Source organism: Aedes albopictus, chromosome 1, assembly GCF_035046485.1.
Source record: "Aedes albopictus strain Foshan chromosome 1, AalbF5, whole genome shotgun sequence".
NCBI classification, from domain to species: Eukaryota; Metazoa; Arthropoda; class Insecta; order Diptera; family Culicidae; genus Aedes; species Aedes albopictus.
In genome coordinates, this window is record NC_085136.1 from 261,703,175 (window position 1) to 261,728,174 (window position 25,000).

General features: G+C 41.7%; 2 protein-coding genes and 1 non-coding gene across 3 annotated transcripts in view; 1 reads left to right on the forward strand and 2 right to left on the reverse strand.

Annotated features, from left to right (window-relative positions):
- The window catches only part of LOC109416910 (SH3 domain-containing protein 21), a 328,588-nt gene that overhangs the window by 289,624 nt on the left and 13,964 nt on the right, over window positions 1–25,000 (reverse strand). The window lies entirely within an intron of this gene.
- On the forward strand, window positions 11,678–19,505 carry LOC109415611 (calreticulin). The gene is made up of 3 exons (XM_029860604.2): window positions 11,678–11,989; window positions 12,143–12,247; window positions 17,474–19,505. The coding sequence occupies exons 1-3, from the start codon at window positions 11,902–11,904 to the stop codon at window positions 18,505–18,507; spliced, it is 1,227 nt and encodes a 408-aa protein (XP_029716464.1). The 5' UTR covers window positions 11,678–11,901; the 3' UTR covers window positions 18,508–19,505.
- On the reverse strand, window positions 24,669–24,741 carry Trnak-uuu (transfer RNA lysine (anticodon UUU)). Its single transcript has one exon. It is a non-coding gene; the product is annotated as a tRNA-Lys (tRNA).

Sequence of the window (25,000 nt, forward strand, 5' to 3'; positions counted from 1 at the left end):
AAAGTTCTTCTTTTAAACTTTGAAGGGGTATGTTTGACTTTACAGCGTGAATGAATCGAGAAATTAAAACGAGAATCACAGCGTTGGGACTATCACTCGCAATTCACGACCATCCCTTCAGAAACTCTATTTATGTGCCGATCTTCCCGATGCTGAATCTACTGATATTTTATCCATGAATTTTTCCTTCTTTTAAACATAGGCTGTTCTTTCTAGTATCATTGCTAAAATAGTTTTTGGCGCAGAAACTGCTGATATTCAATTCATAAATTTTTCCTTCTTTAAAACATAGGCTATTCTTTCTAGTTTCATTGTTAAAGTAGTTTTCGGCAAAACATTTTTTGGAAAAAGTAAAAACAACAGATCTCTTTACAGGCTCATGACGGCTGATTTTCAATTCGTCCTGATGACCATTCGGCCTTATGACCATTCGGCCTAATGACCTTCGGCCTAATGGCCTTCGGCCTAATGACCCAGCATCACTTTATTGCAGCTGACACTGTATGGTGCAGGAATGGTTTTCACCATACACCCTATGGTTAGTTTTTATCCGGGCAGTAAGTGCCAGAAAGTGCTTCTTGTTTGAGATGAATGTGTAGTGGGGCAACGTCAAAGAGAACTTTTAGCGCTTCCGTGCAGTGGGAGTTGAAGAGAACGCTCCAGACATCGCCATTAAGCACATCCTTTGGAATGGCCTAATTTTCATTGGACCGTTCTCACTTAGCCCTTTTGCCACCACACAAGACATCCATATGCCAATATTGGACGAACAACAGTTGTGTAAATCCACTTGATATACTTGGGTTTAAGACCCCAAGCTGTACCAAAGGTTCGCCGGCATTGCCCGAAGGCCATACAAGCTTTCTTGAACTCAACATGAGGTGTCCAGGAAAGCTTGGAATCAAGAATGACTCCAACATACTTTACCTGTTCAGTCACATTGATTTCAGAAGAGACGTAAAGGTCGAACACCATTACGGTTTCGCTTTTCCGTGAAAAGAACAATAGATGTTTTACTCGGATTTACCGAAAGGTCATATTGGCGACACCAACCCTCAACTACCTGAAGAGCGTTTTGCTTCAGGTCGAAAAGGGTGCTGATGCACATACCGACTAACAATGTTAGGTAGTCGTCGGCAAAACCATAAGTAGGAAAACCGCTATTATTGAGTTGCCTCAATAGCGTATCTGCTACGAGATTCCACAAAAGTGGTGACAAGACTCCCCCTTGGGGGCATCCACAAACACTCAATTTCCTAATCGCCGCTTGACGTAATGTCGAGAAGAGATGTCGGTTTTTGAGCATTTGGTGAATCCAATTGGAAATCATTGGAGATATACCATGACCCCGTGCGGCTTCCAATATGGCATTGAAAGGCACATTGTCAAAGGCACCCTCGATATCTAAGAAAACACCCAAGCAGGATTGCTTTTGAGCGAATGCCTTCTCGATATCGTAAACAACTTTGTGTAAAAGAGTCACAGTGGACTTTCCAGATTGGCAAGCATGTTGGTTCTATTGAAGAGGCACATTGGCCAGATGAATATCACGGATGTGATGATCGACAATGCGTTCTAAGCATTACAGAAGAAAAGTGGTCAAACTGATAGGTCTGAAGCCCTTTGCTTCTTCATACGACGCACGACCCACTTTCGGAATAAACTTTACAGTAATATCCCGCCAGGATTTGGGAATATACCCTGTAGCAAAACTGCAAACAAGTAGTTGTTTCAAAACATGTTTGAAATGATCAAATCCCTTCTGAAGCAAAATAGGATAAATCCCATCTGATCCAAGAGATTTGAAAGGAGCAAAATTGTAGGACCCACTGAATCGATTATATAGTTATGATCCGGGCCGAAGCCAGAGAATCGTAACTACAAGAAAAGACATCAGGTTCATCCGAAGATGTAATATCCACACATCCAGGGAAGTGTGTGCTGAATAAGCATTCCAGAACTTCCTCATCAGAGGAAGTCAGATCGCCATTTGGCAAACGAAGTTCGTTCACTCGGAAATCCTTAGATTTCGCAAGGATTTTGTTCAACCGACTGACTTCACTCAAACTGGAAACATTTTCACAAAGGTTTTTCCAGCCGGATCGTTCAGCAGACCGGAGAGCTTTCTGGTAGGCCTTGCGAGCCGACCTGAAAGCCTCCGATCCAGCCGAACGTCGTCTGTTCCAACTCTTTCTACATTGTTTCCTGAGTTTCACCACATCAGAGTTCCACCAAGGGGTTCCTCTTGTGATCTTCACAGACCGTAGAGGGCATGCTTCTTCTAATCAACATGGGTTTATGCCAAAGCGATCTACTACAACCAATCTTCTGTCGTTTACGTCGTATATAATTGATGGCTTCTGTAAAGCTAAACAAACTGATGCGCTTTATTTGGACCTCTCGGCCGCTTTCGAAAGCATAAATCATGAAATTGCGATTGCCAAATTTGCAAAACTAGGCTTCGGTGGTAGATTTGTTAGTTGGCTGCGTTCGTATCTCATAAGAATTGGAGATGTAACTTCACGTATTTTTTATGCTTCTTCTGGGATTCCCCTTGGTCCCCTGATCTTTCTTATATACTTCAATGATGTTAATAAGAAATTGAAGGTTCCTCGCTTGTCCTTCGCCGACGATATGAAAATTTATTTTCAAATTAGTTCGCCTGCCGATGCCCGCTTTCTCCAGCAACAGCTAATCAATTTTGCAGAGTGGTGCGCTACAAACCGGATGAAAGTAAACCCCAACAAGTGTGCCGTTATAACTTTCTCGAAGAAAAAGGATTCTTTGCAGTTCAATTACGATCTCTTCGGCACTTCCATTGAAAGGACTAATTGCATTAAGGATCTAGGCGTGCAGCTGGATAGTGAGTTGTCTTTTCAGCAGCACATAATATATTATATAATATATTATCGTATGCTGTCGAAAAGGCGTCCAGAAACCTCGGCTTCCTGTTCCGTGTCGGGAAAGAATTCACCGACATCTATTGCCTGAAGCAGTTGTATTGCTCTCTGTTGCGAAACCACCGGTTTTTGGAAATTCCTGTACGTCGCACGAACTATGCCGCTTACGGGTCCTTTGGTGGCCTTCTTAGACTTTTCAATAGGGTTGCTGACGGTTTCGACTTTCACCTGTCAAGGGCAGTACTTAGGAATAATTTTGAATTGATTTTATGTAGACCCAATATCATTAGGGCATAAGTTAGCCTGTTGATACTAAAAACAAAACAAACAAATAAACAAAAGCTTCCATGATGAAGGTCGTTGTAGTATCAACGACATCATCTAAATCGCTTGGAGTGTCAATGGACGGCGATTTCATTCATTTATTTAGTTAACATCAAATTCATGATAATACTGAACCAACAATTTGCCGCCATAATACTCGATTTGCAGCTGTAGCTCTCCAACCTCGGTCACGCCCAACACTCGCCAGATCACGCTCCACCTGGTCCGCCCATCGTGCTCTCTGCGCTCCACGCTTTCTTGTACCAACCGGATGGTTAGCAAACACCAACTTTGCAGGGTTGTTGTCCGGCATTCTTGCAACATGCCCTGCCCACCGTATCCTTCCGGCTTTGGCCACTTTCTGGATGCTGGGTTCGCCGTAAAGTGCAGCGAGCTCGTGGTTCATCCTTCTCCGCCACACACCGTTCTCCTGCACACCGCTGAAGATCGTCCTTAGCACGCGTCGCTCAAAAACTCCGAGTGCTTGCAGGTCCTCCTCGAGCATGGTCCATGTCTCGTGCCCGTAGAGGACCACCGGTCTTATTAGCGTTTTGTACATGGTGCATCTGGTGCGTGGGTGAATCTTTTTCGACCGCAGTTTCTTCTGGAGCCCGTAGTAGGCCCGACTGCCGCTGATGATGCGCCTCCGAATTTCACGGCTCTCGTTGTTGTCAGCCGTCAGTAAGGATCCGAGGTAGATGAATTCCTCCACCACCTCGAAAGTATCCCCGTCTATTGTAACATTACTACCCAGACGGATCCGGTCGTGTTCGGTTCCGCCTACCAGCATGTACTTTGTTTTTGAGGCATTCACCACCAGTCCGACCTTTGCTGCTTCGCGTTTCAGGCGGGTGTACAGCTCTGCCACCGTTCCAAATGTTCTAGCGATAATGTCCATGTCGTCCGCAAAGCAAATTGACCGGATTTTGTGAAAATCGTTCCCCGGCTGTTGAGCCCGGCTCTTCGCATCACACCTTCCAGAGCGATGTTGAAGAGTAGGCATGAGAGTCCGTCACCTTGTCGCAGTCCCCGGCGAGATTCGAATGAACTGCAGTTCCATGGATAGTTCACCCGAGACCCTTACGCAGTTTTGCACACCGTCCATCGTTGCTTTAATCAGTCTAGTCAGCTTCCCAGGAAAGCCACTTTCGTCCATGATTCTCCATAGCTCTGCGGGTTGATACTGTCGTATGCCACTTTGAAGTCAATGAACAGGTGATGCGTTGGGACCTGGTATTCACGGCATTTCTGGAGGATTTGCCGTACGATAAAGATCTGGTCCGTTGTCGACCGGCCGTCGATGAAGCCAGCTTGATAACTTCCCACGAACTCATTCGTTTTTGGTGACAGACGACGGAAGATGATCTGGGATAGCACTTTGTAGGCAGCATTCAAAATAGTGATCGCCCTGAAGTTCTCACATTCAAAATGGTCGCCTTTCTTGTAAATGGGGCAGATTATCCCTTCCTTCCACTCCTCCGGTAGCTGTTCAGTTTCCCAGATCCTGACTATCAGCCGATGCAGACAGGTGGTCAACTTTTCTGGGCCCATCTTGATGAGTTCAGCTGCGATACCATCCTTACCAGCTGCTTTGTTGGTTTTGAGCTGGTGAATGGCATTCTTAACTTCCTTCAGCGTGGGAGTTGGTTCATTTCCGTCCTCCGCTGCACTGGCGTCGTCGTTTCTTCCGTTGCCGTGGGCTCCCGTGCCTACGAAAATGCCCTGTACTGTGCTTCAATGAGGCCGATGATTTTCTCAGGGAGTCCCTTATGCCTGAGGGCTTCCCACTTGTTTTCGTGATTGAGACGGTCGAAAGCTTTTTCGTAATCAATGAACACCAGGTAGAAAGACTCTTGGAATTCGTTGATTTGCTCCAGAATGATAAAGAGCGTGAAAATATGGTCCACACAGGATCGTCCGGGACGGAATCCTGCTTGCTGCCGTCGGAAAGTTGCGTCAATCTTCTCCTGTATCTGGTTTAGGATCACTTTGCAGAGGACTTTGAGAACGATACACAGTAACATGATGGTCGCCAATTATCGCATACAGTCCAGGTCACCCTTTTTGGGTACCTTTACTAAGACGCCTTGCATCCAGTCGGCCGGAAATGTCGCGGTTTCCCATATGTTGCAGAATAATTGATGCAGCAGTTGTGCGAATACTACGGGGCCAGCTTTGAGCATCTCAGCTGATATGTGATCGACCCCTGGGGCTTTGCTCGATTTCATGCTACGTATGGCTGTTTCTATCTCCTGCACTGATGGAGCTTCGGTGTTGACACGGGTAATGCGTCGAACCCCTGGCGGATCATGCTGAGGTGTTGATGGCGTGACCTACACTTGAAAAAGGTTTCCAAAGTTCTCGAATCAGCGTTTCAACTGGTCAGCCGGGTCGGTCAGTAACTGTCCAGACGTGTCTTTCACGGGCATCGTAGCATTCATCTTAGTCCCACTAAGACGACTCTTTTGAGATCAAGCCTTTGGTTCACTCCGACTGCACACTCTTATCGATTTTCGCAGATCAATCAAAATGAAATTGTTCTATAACTCTCGTTAATTGTTACGTTAAGCAAATCAGGTAAGAGTTATTTGAACTATTTAATGAATGTAAATACTCAAAAGGGTCCAGTATAGACACATTCGGGAGGGTCCACTATAGGCACCGGCGGCAGCAAAGCAGATTGAGCATGAGCATAGATGACCACACAATTCGTAGTTGCTACTCCGTGATTGACCAGAGCAATCCAAATTGCACAACGAATCAATGAATAGGGCTTGGGACTAGCTTACTATTCTCAATGTACACAATTCGAGAGCTTTTGATTTTAGTAAGGTCAATAACGCACAGAGGTCCAATTTTGAGAAAAGCTGGCAGAAACTCAATTTTTGGACATGTCTTATATGGGATACAGTGTATTGAGCATTCATCCATAATACCAGGAGCACTAACTGGCATTTAAAAAATTGGAAATATTGATTTTGTATCTTGATACAGCACTGCATAGCTGCTGATGGAAAAAGTGCTGAATTCTTGATAAAGAACACAAACAAGTTCAACCACTACAAAAGTCTTGGGATATAAGTAATACAATTGCTTTCAAAAGTTTATTTGTAAGTTCTTGTGTATATCAGACATCTGCAATGGAGCAAGAGACCAAAAAAATACTTTTGGCTTCAAAATTGACATTACATGTCATAAGTACAAGAAAAACTTACAGTTCGACTTCAAAGTGTCTTACAAATCGCTCCCCGCTACTCCCCGCGGGGAGATTCCGTTCAAATGCTCGTTTATGTATGCAGAATCGGTTAAAGAAAAATGCAACTGCCAAGAGCTGCCAAAGCAATAGCGCCATGATGATATGTGTATAGTAAAATTGTATGAAAAACATCAATTTTGTTCGGATTTTGTTCGAAGAAATCGACAAAAAATGAAAATGCCTTTAAAATCAAATTGAGCGCTAAATCATGTTCCAATACATTCATATCGGCTAAAACTAGCAGACTACTATGATTTGATAATTTTTGCCAGGTATTTTCAAATCTGGACCACTGTGTAACGGCGCCGGCCAGGTTCGCATCTCCACGTTTGTCTCAGAAAGGAATTTTTGTTAGTACCCGAATAAAAAATACAGTAGAAAAACCGAACGTTGTATTGTAACAGTACTATTTAGAACCATATTTTTACAATACACCACTGTTAAAATAAAAATACAAAAACAATAAGGTGTAATGTAGACACCATACAGTGAATTGTAAATAGGATTTTTACAATATATTATACAGGTTGTTAAGTATCGTAAAAATACAAAAAAAATATTTTTCTCCATATATATTTTTTTGCAAAACGAATCATTTTATTGTAAATGAATTGTTCTAAATACTGTTGCGAGGATGTGCATATACCGTACATTTTATGGTCCTGTACCTGTTGGCGCGGTAAACGAGCTGGCAACCCTGACATATTTGTGAGATGCAGTTCGATTGAATAAAGAGATTGAAAGGAGTACAAGTTGAAACGTACACTTGAAGTGTGGCTTAGAATAACATAATTATTCAGTTGTTAGTTGTGGTTTGAAACCGAATTGAATTGCGGGACGACAAAACTGTAAATTGTAAGTTAACAAATATTATTGTAAACGTTTAATATAATAAATGAATAAATTACAGTTTAAGCTGATCAACAAATAAACGGATTGTGTCTGCTGTGAAAATTAGTTTGACTCACCGCAACAGTACCGTAAATATATTGTTCTTAATTGGTATTTCACTACTGGCTATACATTTAATCATATTGTTTTGGAATGGATCTCTTTTGTTATGTTATATTGTTTTACATTACATATACCATATCATGTTATATTATCTTGTCATTTTCCTCTTGTTAATGGCATCTTAGGCTTTCTAGCAAAACTAACCTGAAAATAATGTTAAATAGAACTATCTTTGATAGTGCGGATCAGAACCTATCAAGTTCAACATTATTATATATTATATTATTATTATGGCGACTAGGAGTTCTCCAACAATGGTCCTCTAATGCCATTTGTCCTAATCAAAGCCTACTTCTTATAGATCTATTTACCACAGTCTACTACAGTATGTAATGACAAAGTTTGCTGATTTTTTTTTGTTGCAAAGACTTATATATATGGACATTAAAAAAATAGACATCAAATCCACTGAATTTCTTTTTATGCGAGGTATGCACTTCAAACGGAATCGCTCAAGTAATTTTGGTTATTTTTCCGTGATTTGATTTGATTTCCCATTTGATTTGACGTTTCGTTTCAGCTCCACGTTCAGCTCCGTACTACATAGGATGCGGAATAAATCAACGCTTGCTCATTTCTTGAGTGATTGCTTGACTGAATTTTGCACGCATCGAGATAACCCGATAAATTTCCTGCGATCTGCGTACTACCCATTGGTATTCCTGAACACCTCCTGAATTCTTCGACAATTCCAGGGTTTTTATTTCAAGTTAGATTATATTTTTTGATAATACCATATTGTAATATGGTATAATAGACATCCTATAAGGTTAAGACCAAGGGGCATAATCCTTGGCTTAGTATATTATAGTATACTGAAATACATTAGTGCAGCTATAGCAAACTCTGCGGCCTGATTTCACAGCCTTGATTTCAGCCAGTATGATTACTTTGATGGTAGTATACGAATCAAAATAAAATCTACTTTGGCGACTACTTTTACCCGCAATCAAAGATACGCGCGAGATGGTCGCCTAAGGAAGGATTACCTGTTTCCAAAATTTCCATCATAGGGCTGTTTGATAATTCTGGGCAGAGTCGCCACATGGCCGGGTGATGTGATGACTGCAGCGACTGCACGTGCTATTAGCACCGCGATTGAATTTTGACCATCACATAAGGCCTTAGAAAGTAGTCGCCGTATTTGTGTTTTTCGTGCAACGCACAATAATAACAAGGATGTTACCAAGGATGTTTTCGATCACCTGGCAATCGTTTGACTCATTTGTCCATAACTCAGATCAGAAACCTTATATTGAAATGTTGTGTTTGGCAAAGTTGTAGATTAGTGTTTTTCCTACAAATATCACCAAGGATTCCATATTATAACTCTAATATTAACGTCGTAAAAGTGTTAGTACCACCTACTCATACTAAACGATCGAATTTTTCGAATTTTAGCGCTCTAGCGCTGTATATATAAGAGGTAGAATATGACGTCCTCGGTGATAATTGTAGGAAAAACTGTAATCTACAACTCTGCCGAACACCACATTTTAATATTAGGTTTCTGAATTGAGTTATGGACTAATGAGTGAAACGATTGGCAGGTGATCGAAAACATCTCTGATTAATACATTAATATACCGCAATTATACTAATTTACTTCTAATACATTCATTATGCTAATACATGTCCAGCCCCTTGGTTAAGACTTGTTTTAAAAGAAGTCTTCTTTACTAAATTTAAATCGAAACAAAAGCATGCATTGTTTTACAAGGCTATTTTTTTGTCATTTGACTCCATTGTTTTTTTTCCAAACTAGGTACACACTGAATTACGCTAATCTTCGTGAGAGCCACAATTCGGAAAGACAATTCTGAAACAATCAATAAAAGTCCCAACGGGATTTCCCAGCCTGTCCCAATTTCACGCGATACCGCGCTTTCCGTCTGCTTATCACCTTGTAATAACCATTTGGAACCATTGAAACAAAACAGCGTGGCATGTTTCCTACCGTGAGCTTAGAATAATGGTAGTGATGTGATGTTGTGTGCTGCGCGCACGAATTCAAGCCACTAACCCCGTTATATACCTTGGCGGGAAAACAAACAAAATTTGTACGCATGTTTATCGCAAACTGCGCAAATATCGTCTTTTTAGAGAAAACAGCATTCGGTTGATGATGATGGTGGCAACGGGGCAGATCACGTTCGGTATCAACATAGATTTCAAACAAAATAGGAATTGTTTTGATGGTGACAAACGTTGGAAAAGCGTTGACTCATCTCTATGATTTTCAATGTGTGAAACAATAAATAAAAACCATGAAAAAACTGTGTATTGGACTCTCAAAAGCTACCTTGAAAATATGCAAATTCGAATTCAAAAATGGCCGACTTTGGCACCTACTCACGGTTTTGAGCGCACAAATCTCTTCGTAAATAAAATCAGTGCACTTCAAACAACAGCACTATTGAAGCGGGATTTCAGAACGTTTGTCCTTAAATGTATGCCGAACAACTTTGTTGAAAAGCGCGAAGTATGGCCAGTAGTACACAGGGTCAAATATTTGACAAGGAAAGAACTCAAGAAACAACATCAGTTTGACACTAATGAAAATTTGATCGAGTCAAACAAGATGTTTGAGCATTGGTTTCTTTTCGGACAAATATTTGACCCTGTGTACTAGCAGCTTATGTAATCCGACGCCAGTTAAAAAGGCTAAGTAAAACGGGACACTAGGATTTCATTATTATCGCATAATCATTTATTCTTATAGGATTAGATAGGATAAGATCTAGTTTGAAATCGTACTTCTCATTATCCCATTCAGGATGTGTTATTTTTAGACACCATAAACAAACATCCAACGACAAACCATCACCGACACCACCGGCGACGATCCTTTTCCAATCAGAAAAGATTCCAATCTGAATCGTTTCTGCTTCTACAATGTCCACAACGTCGCGCTAGGTATTATCTGCCTACATCTGTATATATCGTTCGAAGCATGACATCGTCGACTGATGATTCGCGAAAGAAATACGCAACCAACACTCTTCTAGGCATTCCGAGCGCCACCCCACGTTGACACGGCTTCGAACATCGTCACGGACACGTCGCCCGCTGATTGGTGCAACGCGGACCAATCCCGAGGCTCCATTTGGCAAATGGGGTAACGGCGTCAGCGGGTGACTTGGATGGGAAAAAGTTTTCTGAGGCGCGAGGCTCGAAACTGAATTGAGACGCACGATAGGTCATTGACATCTGATATACGTAAAATTCTCGCGTTTAGTATCATACAGGCGTATCTACAATGATCGATTTCTCTTCATCGATTTTCTCTTCGGGTTATTTCGGGAAATATAAACTATATTCGAATGATCTCTCGGTGTGTTTCGTTGAAGGACGACTAGGACAAGCTTGACAAACAGCAAAAACAATCAAAAATGATTGACCGGCCAAGTTATTAACCAAAGAGAAAATCGACGAAGAGAAATCGATCATTGTAGATACGCCTGTATGATACTAAGCGCGAGAATTTGATCTAATGAGTGCTTATTTATAGATATGATGTCGCCTGATTAAGCTGAATATGCGTTACTAAGGGGATACAGAACGTCATGCGAATCATCAATCATTACCATCGAAACTATGTAAATTTTAGATTCTAAGGAATACATGAATTTGTAAGCAGGCGAGAAAAGATCCTGACCAGAACGTGAATCAAAATTAGTCCTGGCTCCTGAATTTCATGACATAAGTTTGGTGAAATCGTAGCAGAGACCATTATTTAGCTTAAAAGTTGACGAGCAAATTTTAGCTTAAGATAGATAGAAAACGCCGAATAATGAAAAATAAATAATTACCAGTAATTTCGTGATAATTATTATTCCTAATTTCACAATAATATCTAGTTGAATGTTTCAGAGATTTGAGATTAAGAAATTTGATTTCTTTCTCAATATGAGTTATAAAATCAGTTGCAGAAATCTAGTTTTTATCATTTTAATCCAATATGCCCAAAATACATCTTAAAACCAGAAACTTCACCGTCAACCCTACGATTTTAAGAACCGCGCTACGTTTCCTCATTTCCGTCACTTTCACTCGCTCATATCATGGCGCACAGTGAGCTAGAAGACCTACCAAAACAAATATCGCTTCTCAACGTCGGCCACGTGCTTTCCGGTACACACCACCAGAGGCAGCACCGTCACCGTGTAGATCGCCTCGCAAGTTCGAAACCGTGACGCGCAGGCCCACCGCCGCCGGCGTACATAATCTAGCGGCCGCACCGGACTCCATTCAATCATTAGTAGTTGGAACTTCACCCGGAACGGACCGAACACGGCGGTCGCGTAGGAAATAAGTGCTTCTAGTCCTCTCACTAGGTGGGGTTTGGGGAAATAAAAGTGTAACTAAACTGTAGTGTCCCAAGTTCCTTAGCCCAAAAGCCTAAGGATGCATACGTTCGGCAAAGTGTTGGCCGTCCTGTCGGTGGTTGCCCTGGTGGCGGCCGAAGTCTACTTCGAGGAAACTTTTAAGGATGGTGAGTAGCCGTGTTCTTCAATCTTGCTTATGTAGAATAATCGGTGGCCGTCTAAAGTTAGCTATTCCTGGCTTGCTTTGATGTCCACAAGCGCGTGATATACGAGAAAGCGAATAATAAATTCCTGCTTTTTGTGCGTCAATCTATTTTCAGATTCGTGGGAAAAGAACTGGGTTCAGAGCGAACACAAAGGAGTGGAGTATGGAAAATTCGTCCGAACTGCCGGAAAGTTCTTCAACGACGAGGAAAACGACAAAGGTGAATGAACTATTGCCATTGCTTTATAATCCGATGAAATTTCGAGCAAAACCCTAGTGCATATCTGCGATCTAACGGTCTGTTGATTGGCACCTACGTGTCACTCTGTGCGGTAGATGACACGGTGCTAATTGAGTGGTCCCGTTTCTAGGTCAACGAGCCGCGCACTTCCTTCTCTCAACAGTGCTAACATTTCTCCAAAAGCGGTCAACGTGGCTCGGAAAGATCTTGAACCAGACCTAGCCGCGTACGATTAAAAATTGCATAATAAGAAACCGGTATATTCCCATTAATTATGACTCGCCGCAATTTGCAATCGTCTATCGCTCGCTTGGCTATCTCTATCAGGCAGCGATAGAACAGCTCTGACGAACACAGTAGGCGCCGATACTTGTATGCATTGGTAAATTCCCAATTTTCACGTCTCGGGTTTTTTCCTGAATGAAAAAAGTGGTTTTACCCCTCATTCTGGCTCTTCAGAAGAGCCACGTAGAACATATTTTTAATGTTCTTTCATGTTGTTGTTCCCCCACTTGAGTGGAATCAAAATAAATTCTTCGGTCGCCAACTTGGCAAAAGATTGCTGCCGTCCTCTTGAAACTCTCACATTCAAAAGCGGAGAGTATAATCCAACACGTTCCCTCTGTACATCACTATCACAGTAGGCAACAACGCGCAGACAGACACCACTCCCTTTCAATAAAAGAGCTTTTTTTTTGGTTTTGTGCTTGAGCTTGGCTTGGATTCAACAAACTCATGACGTGTCTGTAGCCGGTAGGTGTGTAGACCCTTATACCAATCGAAGTAAGCGAGCCGGTTTGCTGCCCCCTTCTCGTCGTGGTATGGGTGCCAGCAAAGCCTACTCAGACTCTCTAGAAAGTTCATCAAATTGCTTCACAATCGGAACGCGTGTGGGTACGCGAAGCGAAGTCATACACACCGAGTTCAGTCGATTTATGAGTTAACGATATAATTATACCAACAGAGTCGATCAGAACCAACCAAACCGGCATTTATTGGTTGCTTCCTATATTAGCAGCTGTGTTCATGTCATGGTGTTGTAAGCAATAACGTATTGTAATGATGCTTTTTTCTGCGATTTTTTGCTCTTCGATTAGTGGTCGCAAAAGTGGGTCACAGATCAGCAGTTTTTTTTTCGTCTGTCATGTGGTTTATGTATGTTTAACTAGCCTACTTCGTGACGTTCATTTGTTTGTTAAATTGCTGGAAAATGTTCTGATTTCGACATCGGTAATCGATGCGGTGGCTTGCATTATTCAATATGTTACCACGTGACTGAAACTGATTATTAAAGTAACAGAAAAAAAAACAGAACACCGAATAGCAGTTACTTAAACTAAAGTTTGCTTAAGAGTGGTTTGTTCCACTCTTATACAGCAAAGATGTTTGTTGGGCTATGTATAGCTCATAATGTAGAAATTGACGTTGGGTTACCACACGTTCTACCAAAGACTGGTAGAAGTATTTTAGGATTCTAACAGGACTTTTCCAGGTTTGCACATTCATCCAAAATATATCCGCAAAAAAATACATAATGTCAGCAAAAACTGCAGAAGAAATTTCTTACAATTTTTGAAGTACTTCGAAGAATTCCGTAAGAAGTAATTGAATTGAGCTTATCTGTCACATCTATTTTACTTGCGATACTTTCGTACATTCCTACAACGATTCTGTTGAAAAATCCTTTCCAAGAATTCATACCACGAATACTTCAATAGTTGCTAGAAACATTTTGAAACCCAAATATAAATTTGAATATGATTTCATATGAAGCAATAATCCTCAGAGCTGTGAGTGAATAGAAGGGAGAGTGACGTCATGCTTCAATTTCGACAGATTTTGCTCGTTTGGAACGGGAATTTATTAGGGTTTGACAAATGATTGCTGTTTGACATTGACACTACTCTAAGTGAAAGGCACTCTATGTTCTATGTGCATTTTGCCATTTGAAAAAAAAAAACTTATAATAATCAAGATACTGTGGTGACGATGGTACTTGAGGTACTTGTTCACTTGACAGCTGTATAATACAGTAGAAGTTTGATAACTGCAACATGTTTACGTTTCAGCTATCGAATGAAATTCGATAACTGCTGCAACAACTGACAAACGTCAAAGAACTGTCAGTTGCTACAGAATGCAGCTAATATGCATGCATATACGAAAAATATCGCACCGCTGTTGACATTTCATTTTGACGAATAGCGGTGCGATATCTGCAATATTGATGCACTTAGCGGACTTGCAGTTAAAAAGCCAGGCAGTTGAAGCGTTCCGCATCGCACAGAGCAAACGTCAACTGTAGTCACACTTCCGAGCACCCTTCTCTAAGGCGAGATATTATTGCCGGCCCCGACAAGAATTTCATCCTAAGTTAACCCATTCAGACACTATCGGTCGGAAATTCAGATTGTTATAATTAACTGCTTCAGATCTTCGCTCTTAATTGTGGTGGACTTCCAATCTTAAATCTGTCCCACAACGTCCTTCTTCCGAATGATTCTTCTTTTGTTGCTGCCACCAGGAATCCGTTCACTTGACAGCTGCAACTATTGCTGTGCTCCTCGCAACCAACATGGCCTGCTTAGTGATACCAAAAACTACATTGTTCGATTACATAACCAAGTTATCGAATATGTAGTTCTAGTGTCATTTGAATATGAGCTTTTACTATATGGGTGTAGTTCAGAAGCATAGATTTACTTCAAACAGAACCTAGAACAGAACTGTCAAACCTTTTCCGCGATGATTGTTAGGAAAGCACTTGGGAAAGCACGTAAAATCTAAAAGGAATCTGGATAACCGTGCTCGAGGAACAAGAGGAAGGCTCCTAAATCAAGCAGATATTTCCGATAAGCCGATGATTTCGATAAACATCTTCAAATGTTCAAAACAGCTTCAAATGGACGTGGATGAATCTGGAAACTGGGAATTCATCCAGAATTTCCTTCACCAGGATTTCTCCAGATACTTCGTTGAGAACTCTTTCAGAGATATCTCTTTTGAAATGACTTTTAGGATATCTCACAAAAGGATATGTTTCTTCCGGAAGTTCTTACGGATTTCTACCGGCATTTTTCGAGAAGCATCTCTCCGGGACTCCTCATTGAGAATCTTCCACGATGCCTGAATTACAACCGATTTGACCTGCGGGGTTTTACAAGAGTCTTGAAGAGTTTATCCCGGGATTTTCACAGGAATTTCTCCCAGGATTCCTCGGAGGTTTATCTTAGAGCTTCTCTCGGGAATCCTCTTGAATTATTCTCCGCATTCCTTCCTGAATTCCTTCAGAGATTTCTGCAGATTGTCCTGGGGTGTTTATTAAAAGTTCTAGCGGGATTTCTCTTAAAGTTTCACCCGAGAATTCACCTAAGATTTCTCTCGAAGTTTCTCCCGGTACTTCTCTTAGTAGATTCCTTGCGGTGTTGCTCCCAGAATATTTCTCAAGTTTTCCTGGACTTTCTCAAAGATTTCCATCAGAGTTTTCCTTTGCAGCTTCTTTTGGTAGTTCTACATGAATTTCTACCAGGATATCCCTCGAATGTTGTAGCGAGGTTACTCTTAGAGCTTATACCGGGATTCCTCTTGAATTATGTTTCACAATTCCTAGAAGAATTCTTGCGTTGTTGCTCCCAGGATGTTTCTCAGGTTACGCTGGACTTTCTCATAGATTTCACCAGGACTGCCCTTCAGAGTTGCTTTTGGAATTTCTACATGACTTAATGTTAATACTTCTCATGGAGTCTTAAACTTCCCACGATTTCTCCCAGAGGTTTTCCAGGCTTTTTTGGTTGTTGTTTCCGAGATTTCTAGCTTGTGATGCTCCTGAGATCTCTTCTAGATTTTTTTCCTGGGATTACTACCGGTTTTCTTTCTAGAGTCTCTACCGAAAATTGCCCCGAAACTAATTTGGATGTTCCTTTTGGGATTCTTCAAATAGATGTTCCTGGAGTTTTTGCTAGGGATTCTCAGGAGTTTTTCTAGAAACACCTCCAGCAATACTCTAGCAAATTCGTTTCTGGAGAAATATCGAATTGAACTTGATGGAATCTCGCGTAGAAATGCACGAATAACAATTGGACAAACAACGAGAGGAATTTCGTAGAAATCCGGAGACGTGTCAGTAAAACTTCTTGGAGTAGTCTCTGTTGAAAATATTTGTGGAAATCCGGCAAGAACTCTGGAGATCTATGAGAGAAATTTCCTGAGGAGATAGCTAGAAAAAAAACCTTTGGGAGAAATCCTTGGCAGAACTTCTACAGAACGGGACGAACTGTTGGAAAGCTAAATCCCTAAAAACCTACTAAGAACACTTCAGTAAGAATTTTGATAAGATCTTCAGCAGCAATTCCTCGAGAAACTCTGGCTCTGGGAGAGGAGTCGAGTAAATCTGTGGCATCCCGCAATCGGTACTCCTGTAAAAACCTCGTGAAAGACTCCCGCAGAAATCCTAAGAGAAACTCTGGTAAAAATCCCTCAGAAATTTCGAAATAAACACCGGAACTGTTGGAAGTTAATCTGGGAAAACGTCTACGAATGGAATCATAGAAGAACTCCTGCAGAAATCCAGAAAGAAACTCTGGCAAACGTCCAGGAAGCATTGCTGGATAAATTCAAGGAAGAACTCCTGGAGAAATTGCAGGAAGAATTCTGTAAAAAAGCAACGTAAGAATTTGAAAAGGGAATCGCGGTAGAAATGCGAGAAGAAATCCCGGATGGAATTGAAAGAAAAATCCTGGATAGAATTTCTGGAGGAATTCGAAATGGTTCGGAATTGTTATTTTCAGACTTCTTAAGGATTTTTATCGTCCCAACTAACAGTTTTGCTGTATAAGAGCTGCAGAAAGCACTTTTACTAAGGTACTTACAAACATTAACGCTGCATAACTGATAAATAAGCTGCTCTAAAGTTTCATTTTGAAAATTTTGGCTGAATAAGTAGTGATTCAGCTATCATTGTTAATTGGGATGCGACGACTTTTGTTAGTTGGGATGGATCATTGAAACCATTTTCATTAAAAGTTTTGTGATTTTAGCAAGAAGACTGCTTATTTGAATGAGTTATGATGAATGAAAGATGGTTTCTTGACCCGTAAGGCATTCATTAGATATTGCTATCAATTTGCTCGAAACATTCTTTTCACAGAACCTCTTCCAAAACCGCTTTACTAAATCTCCAAATCTCTCTCCTCCCCTTCGATCCAGGTCTCCAAACCTCGCAGGATGCCCGCTTCTACGCCATGTCGGCCAAGTTCACGCCGTTCTCCAACAAGGACGACACCCTGGTCATCCAGTTCTCGGTTAAGCACGAGCAGAACATCGACTGCGGTGGCGGCTACCTGAAGGTCTTCGACTGCAAGGTCGACCAGAAGGACTTGCACGGTGATTCACCGTACCTGGTCATGTTCGGTCCGGACATTTGCGGCCCCGGCACCAAGAAGGTCCATGTCATCTTCAGCTACAAGGGCAAGAACCACCTGATCAACAAGGACATCCGCTGCAAGGACGACGTCTACACCCACTTCTACACGCTGGTCGTCAAATCGGACAACACCTACGAGGTGCTGATCGACAACGAGAAGGTTGAATCCGGCTCCCTGGAGGAGGACTGGGACTTCCTGCCACCCAAGAAGATCAAGGATCCCGAAGCCAAGAAGCCGGAAGACTGGGATGACCGTGCCACCATCGCCGATCCAGATGACACCAAGCCCGAGGACTGGGACAAACCAGAGCACATCCCCGATCCGGACGCCACCAAGCCCGACGATTGGGATGACGAGATGGACGGCGAATGGGAACCCCCAATGATCGACAACCCCGAATATAAGGGCGAATGGAAACCCAAGCAGATCGACAACCCCAACTACAAGGGCGTCTGGGTTCACCCGGAAATCGACAACCCCGAGTACGTCGAGGACAAGGATCTGTACTTGCGCGAGGAGGTTTGCGCCGTCGGTCTGGATCTGTGGCAGGTCAAGTCCGGAACCATCTTCGACAACTTCATGATCACCAACGACGTCGAAGCGGCCAAGAAGGCCGCCGCCACCTTCAAGGACACCCAGGAGGGCGAGAAGAAGATCAAGGAAGCCCAGGAAGCTGAAGAGCGCAAGAAGGCCGAAGAGGAAGCCAAGGCCGCCGAAGCCGACAAGGATGACGAAGATCTGGACGACGAAGAAGACGAAGAGAACACCCTGGGTGAAGCCACCGAAGTCGAAGACGAGGGACACGATGAGCTGTAAGCGGTGACGAGACGAGGCCAGGCCACCCGCCCTACCTCTCTCTCAAGATGTGCATTTAGGAGGACGTCATCATCTTAACTTATTCGATCTTTTCTCGCATCCCTATATGGAGCTACTTTCGTCAAAAATGATCATTTTTGGTTTGTTGTCGTTATAGAAAAAATGCCGACTTCGGTGTTGGCATTTCGGGGAGTGCTCAAACTGCAAAAATCGGTATTCTTATACCGAGCGTCGGTGAAATCTTAACACCAAAGTCGGTTGTTTTTCTTTAGTGTGTATCATAGCAACAGTGTTAGGGGTGACTATGTTAAAATAGTCACTGAATACCTTTTCGGAAGACAAGTCAGCATGTCGGTGGTTTAGTTTCATATGTTTGCGTGCGAAATTTCAACTAGAACTAAAACATTTGTGCTAGGAACCGAAGAGAGTGAAGGAAGCTGCGGGGTTTTGAACAGCGCACCCGTTTAGCTACAAATGAATAACTTGATAAGTCTGAATAATATTTGTTTTAAAAACTGTAACCGCGGGCCCATGGCCGTATTCGTAGTAGGCTAGAGATGTCGCAGTTTGCTCAGTCGATTAAAACTACAATCTTTTAGTCGAAAACTTCGACTAATTGATTGTCCAACTGGAATCGATTGCAAATTGGTCGTTTGATAAAAAGCGACGTCTCTAAACAATAGGAACAACAATAATGCCGAGTCGAGGCGTCGTGTGTTTCGAATCTCCAACTATAGATCGACAAAAGGCGAGAGATGAAGGACGCCGGCCACCACCATACAGACACACACACAAAACACACACACATTATTGTAACAATTTAACTGTTCTTTGTGATTGCGACTGAATGAAGTAAGGAAAGAGAGAATTCATGATTTATATGGTGTATGATGTGCGCGTGTATATAAGTTTTTTCTCTGTTTAATTCAAATTGAATTACTTTTTAGAAGCGTAAGAAAAGGAGGAAAACATCTGAATAAATTGGTTGAAAATACGAAGCCGTCATTTTTTTTCCGAAATCATATCCGAAAGTTTTCTTAGTCTAGCTCTAAGCATGTGCAGCTTTTTTTTCTCACTCACTCTCGTAAACAAAGTTCTAAAAATCTGAAAAAAACATAGAAGCTTAGAAAAAAAATAATATAAAATCATTGAATTTTTCTAAATTTAAAAACCCAATTGTATTATTGTTGATTCCCATATCTTGATAGGCAAAGTATGAAAAAAAATATTACTATGATTTCTTAAGTTAATGGATTATAAGGTTCCGCTTACCTTCCAAATTTATTGAGTATAACTCCTTGACTTATTTCTCGTCACACTATTTTCTGTTTGAACAAAACCAGTATATCTTGTTCCACAAATTCAATAGTTATTTTGGTGTTCACCATCAGAAAACACGTCACTCTACATTTTCACAAATTCTCCGAAAATATCCAATTTCTATTAAAGATGCAGTTCACCTTATCCTTTTACAAAAATGTACTCTTTCGACAGTCCTAGCATTTAGTAAGATCTACACAATACTTTACTACAATCACTTCATCTCTCACTGGTTCTTTCGTTTTAATCTACAGTTCTCTCCTTCCTATTAGCTGGTTTCCACTTCGTACGTACTGTGTAAAAAGATAGCACAAGTAATGATCAAGTGATGATTCCGCTTCTAAATTACTTGAGCAGTTCGCAGATGGCAAGTAAGGAAAAAAGTGTAACACTCGTAACGCCTCCCGTGCGAATCAAATGGAGCTGTCACTTTTCCGTGAGGAAAAGTAGTCCGTGCTATTATTCCGTATTAAGGGAAAGTAACGTTTCTCCCCGCATACTGGATCAGTTGTCAAAATTACTTGCGGAAAAGGTGGAATTCTACTTGAGCGCTCTTCTTGGCAACAGGAAACTTAGCTTATTAAGATAATTCAACCGCGGGAACAGACATTAAATTTTATCGTCGTCGCCAATGTAGGGTCTGGGACCATTTGGGCAGGAGCACCTATTTTGGGCACTTGTTGCTGTAGCTCAGTCAATTTTCAGCCAATTGACTTAATTTTTGGAATACAGTACAGTTTCTACGCACAGTTTCTAACCATGTAAAAAATTTCATATCAATTGGTATGAAATTGACTGAGTTATAGCAGCAAGTGCCCAAAATAGGTGCTCCTGCCCAAATGGTCCCAGACCCTAGTATATTGATAATGCGTGTTGTTCGGTTGTATACAATAATAACAATGACGTTTATTTCCTTCCTCCTGGTTCTCAGCCTACTAACAATAGTTACGATCTTAGCCTACTACAACCCCCAGCTCAATCACAAAATACATCCCCATTCTGCTAAAACTCTGGATTCCGTATGAACTGTAAGGCCGCCCGAATCCAATGTAATGCGAAAATGATTCAAACCATGACAACGTACTTAAAAAAAACCCAGATTAATCCACCTAGTGGTGATAGTGCCTTTCTCGTCGAATATGTACTAATAATTTCAGCATGACCATGCTGAGGGTGACGGGTTCGATTCCCGGTCGGTCCAGGATCTTTTCGTAAAGGAAATTTCCTTGACTTCTTTGGGCATAGAGTATCTTCGTGCCTGCCACACGATATACACATGCAAAATGATCATTGGCAGAGGAAGCTCTCAGTTAAAAACTGTGGAAGTGCTCATTGAACACTAAGCTGAGAAGCAGGCTTTGTCCCAGTGAGGACGTTACGCCAAGAAGAAGAGAGGATGTACTAATAATCTTTCCGTCGACGCAATCAATCTTGCCTAAGAGTCAGTGATCAGTCCCAAAATTTGGGGCCCAAATCTCTGTGCTTTGGTAACGGATGATAAGGAGGGAATGCTCATACCAGCCATCTGGGACTGTACCACCTACGAATTTTTGAATCATGAGAATACTTTATTTAGAAATTCAAGGTCATCATCGAATTGGGGCACTTATTCCTACGTTATGTTCAACGTATGGGCAGAGCCGAAAGTATCAGACCTTTTAGTTGACTGCTTGATAATCTTCACTGGAGGCTGATTCATACCAAGATGACAATTACTAGCCAGGATTTAACTTTTTCATAGATCATTTTGACAAAGTTTAATCTGCACACTTTATGCTATATTTTGTTATCATTGATTACAAGATCCATGTAAAATTCGTTATGTAGTAATTTGAATTGCCAATGTTATATCACATTCAAATATAAACCACATTACAGAGCTCGCTCTCCAGTCGCATCAAAATTTTGCGCACTAATTTTAGACGCAAATAAAGATTTAAAAGAATGTTCGGGGCTGATGCGCTTAAATTTTAATATTTCCATATAACGTTGACCCATCCTACTGTAAATTTACGTCTCAGGAATCTAAAATTGTGATATTTAATGAGATCGCTTTAGTTTTTTTTAGGTTTTTGGTTCTCTTACACATATCCATCGCTTGCATTGATTTAGTTCACTTTCGTAATTCCGCTGAAGCACCCAACGCTGCTTCTGCAACACCACCGGCAGTCTCTTATGTAGTCTCAGTCTATTTTGTATTGCTTACGAGACCCCCGGAAATGATTCCGGAACACTACCTTATGTTCACTAGTTTATGAAAACTGTTAATTAGGTTACCCGGATTTAAAAACACTACCGGTGGTAACTTCTGTGGACTGTGCCTATTTTCTTATTATCCACGCATCAGGTTACTGACAAAAAAGCGATTTGATACCGCAAGCATGGGTTTGATCCACTTTTATATATGTCCATTTCCAGTGGGACACTATTGACCGGTTCCGGAAAATTTACATGGTTCATTTTTACATTTGACCAATTCCGGCGGGACCCCTGAAACCAGTTGTGGAACGTAATCTCAGCTGATTTTCTTAATAACCGTTCATCAGCATATCGAAAAAACCGCGATTTGATGAAGCGCATGCATGGAGTCCGTTTCCTTTCTACATTTGACCACATCCGGAGGGACACCGGGAACCGATTCCGGGACACTACTAGTTCTCCCAAGCATGGTCTGGGATATTTTTTCGTTGTAACCGTTCATCAGGATACCTTAAATGCCATTTGATGTGTCGCGAATATTTTTTTGGTTTGTTTTTGCATTCGGCCACTTTCAGCGAAACACCTCGAACCGATTCCGGAACACTATCCGTAGTTTCTAATGTGGGCTTAGCATATTTTCTTGCTGATCGTACAAGTTATCAAAAAGGCTACAATTTGATGTGTCGCATGTATGAATTAGGCCACTTCCGGCGGGACATCAGGAATTGGTTCCGGGATGCTACCAGTTCAGATATGATCCGAAACCGGTTCCGTAACACTACCGGTCAGATATAGTGCACGACTATTTTCCTATTTACCGCTCATCAGGTTATAGAAAAAGCTGCGATTCGATGTGTCGCATGCATGGGTTTGGTTCACTTTTATATTAGGTCACTTCCGGCGGGATACCCGGAACCGGTTCCGGAACACCACCGGTTCAGATATCAGAGACTATTTTCTTGTTTACCAATCATCAGATAACAGAAAAAGCGTTGATTTGATGTGTCGCATACATGGGTTTGTTTTACTTTTGTATTTGGCCACTTCCAGCGGGACACCCGGAACCGGTTCCGGTATGCTACCGGTTTAGATATGGTCTTAGACTATTTTCCTGTCTCTCATTCATCAGGTTATGCAAAAAGCTGCATTTTGATGTGTCGCATGCATGGGTTTGGTACACTTTTATATTTGGCAACTTCCGGCGGGACACCCGGAACCGGTTCCGGAACACTACTGGTTCAGATATAGTCTGCGACTATTTTCCTGCTTACCGTTCATCAGATGAACGAAAATGCCGTGGTTTGATGGGTCGCATGCATGGGTTTGTTGCAATTTCATATCTGGCCCCTTCCTGGGGTACCGGTCCGGAACACCTAAATGGCCATAACTCCGGAACGGCTGGACCGATTCAAACCATTTTCAATAGGAAACAATGGGACAATATTCCGCGTCGATTGAAACCTAAAGCGTTGAAATCGGATGATATTTACTATCCAAAAGTGAGGTGACATTTTTGTACACATACACACATACACACGCACACACACATACATACATACACACACACATACACACACACAGACATCATCTCAACTCGTCGAACTGAATCGATTGGTATATAAGACTTGGCCCTCCGGGGGTTCTATTAAGATTTCATTTTTGGAGTGAACATATAGCCTTTCGGTACACCTTGGTGTACGAGAAAGGCAAAAATACCGCCAATTACTCCTGGACCATCATTAATTAACCGAAATGCAGCAATCTTCTCGCACAATATTCATCACTTCCTTACTTTTTATTAACTGACAAGTTTTCGGATGGCGTAGCGCTACCAGTTTCACGATTCACAATTCCGTAGAATGCGTAAACGATAAAAACGTGACAGATATTTGCAGTGTTTGGACGAAAAAGTGATCAGTGAACCACTCGGCAGTTTTTCTTCCCTTCTGTTGGTTCTGTTTCAATTACCAAGCGGTGTATGTTCTCTCGTCGAGTCGCATGGTTCACGAAGGAACACAAAGAGGATACTCCGATATAAACAAGCTGCGGCGATGAGCGGGCATCGCTAAGTGTAACACTTACCGATGATCGCTCATCATTGGCTTGGGGCAACTGTGAATAATCGTTATTTTCATCAGTATTTAATGCGTTTTCGCTTTAAAAACGTGAAATACTATTTAATTTAACTGTATTCATGACGTTGCAGGTTGTGTAGTCACAATAAAAAAAGAATTATGGCAATAAAATATTCTTACCGAATGCATCGCTTTCATTAGCGTCATCGAGCATCTTCTCTCTTGATTGCGCTCTCGTATCGAACCGGGCAAGAGAATGAACAGCATTTCGGGGAGCGTTCCCGAGCATGTTGGTTCATGAAATGTTACAATCGCGAATGTATCACTTGCTGAGCATGGACCATTCAGTGGTTCGCGATAAAAATCCACACACTGGATATTTGAAAACACAACCGTTCGCGCGTGCGTATTGCTGCGATGCTCCCCATTCGAAAATCAAGAAAATGCCTCAATATCATCTAGGCGTTGAATAATAATCTAAGCGAAGCTTGTACTTCTTCCTTCACACAGTTCAGCGAGAGCTGGATTCAGAGACAACTTCTCCCTTGACGTCAAAAAGTTTATACCCGCCCGATAAGGGACTTGAACCCTTGACCGTTGGATTAAAAGTCCAACGCTCTACCGACTGAGCTAACCGGGCTACGGGGATATTACTGCGCCAAAAGCAATCGCATTACATACATGTTTAGGTAAGTACACTGTAACCCCTTTTTACACACCACTGACCGACTGAAAAAAAAGTCGACCGTAGATACAATGAGCAAACTAAACATGTTTTCAATTATTCTCTTCACTAAAAAGATGAAACAATAAAATTACAAATGTTTAGCTTTCTCGTGTTCTCCAGAATAAAAATTATTTCGATCAACCAAAGACCGTCGTAAAAAGCGCACTGGCTG

Coding starts and splice junctions, on each gene's coding strand:
- LOC109415611 (XM_029860604.2), top strand. CDS start 11,902: ATGCATACGTTCGGCAAAGTGTTGGCCGTCCTGTCGGTGGTTGCCCTG. Junction 11,990..12,142: donor CGAGGAAACTTTTAAGGATG/GTGAGTAGCCGT, acceptor ATCTATTTTCAG/ATTCGTGGGAAAAGAACTGG. Junction 12,248..17,473: donor CGACGAGGAAAACGACAAAG/GTGAATGAACTA, acceptor CCTTCGATCCAG/GTCTCCAAACCTCGCAGGAT.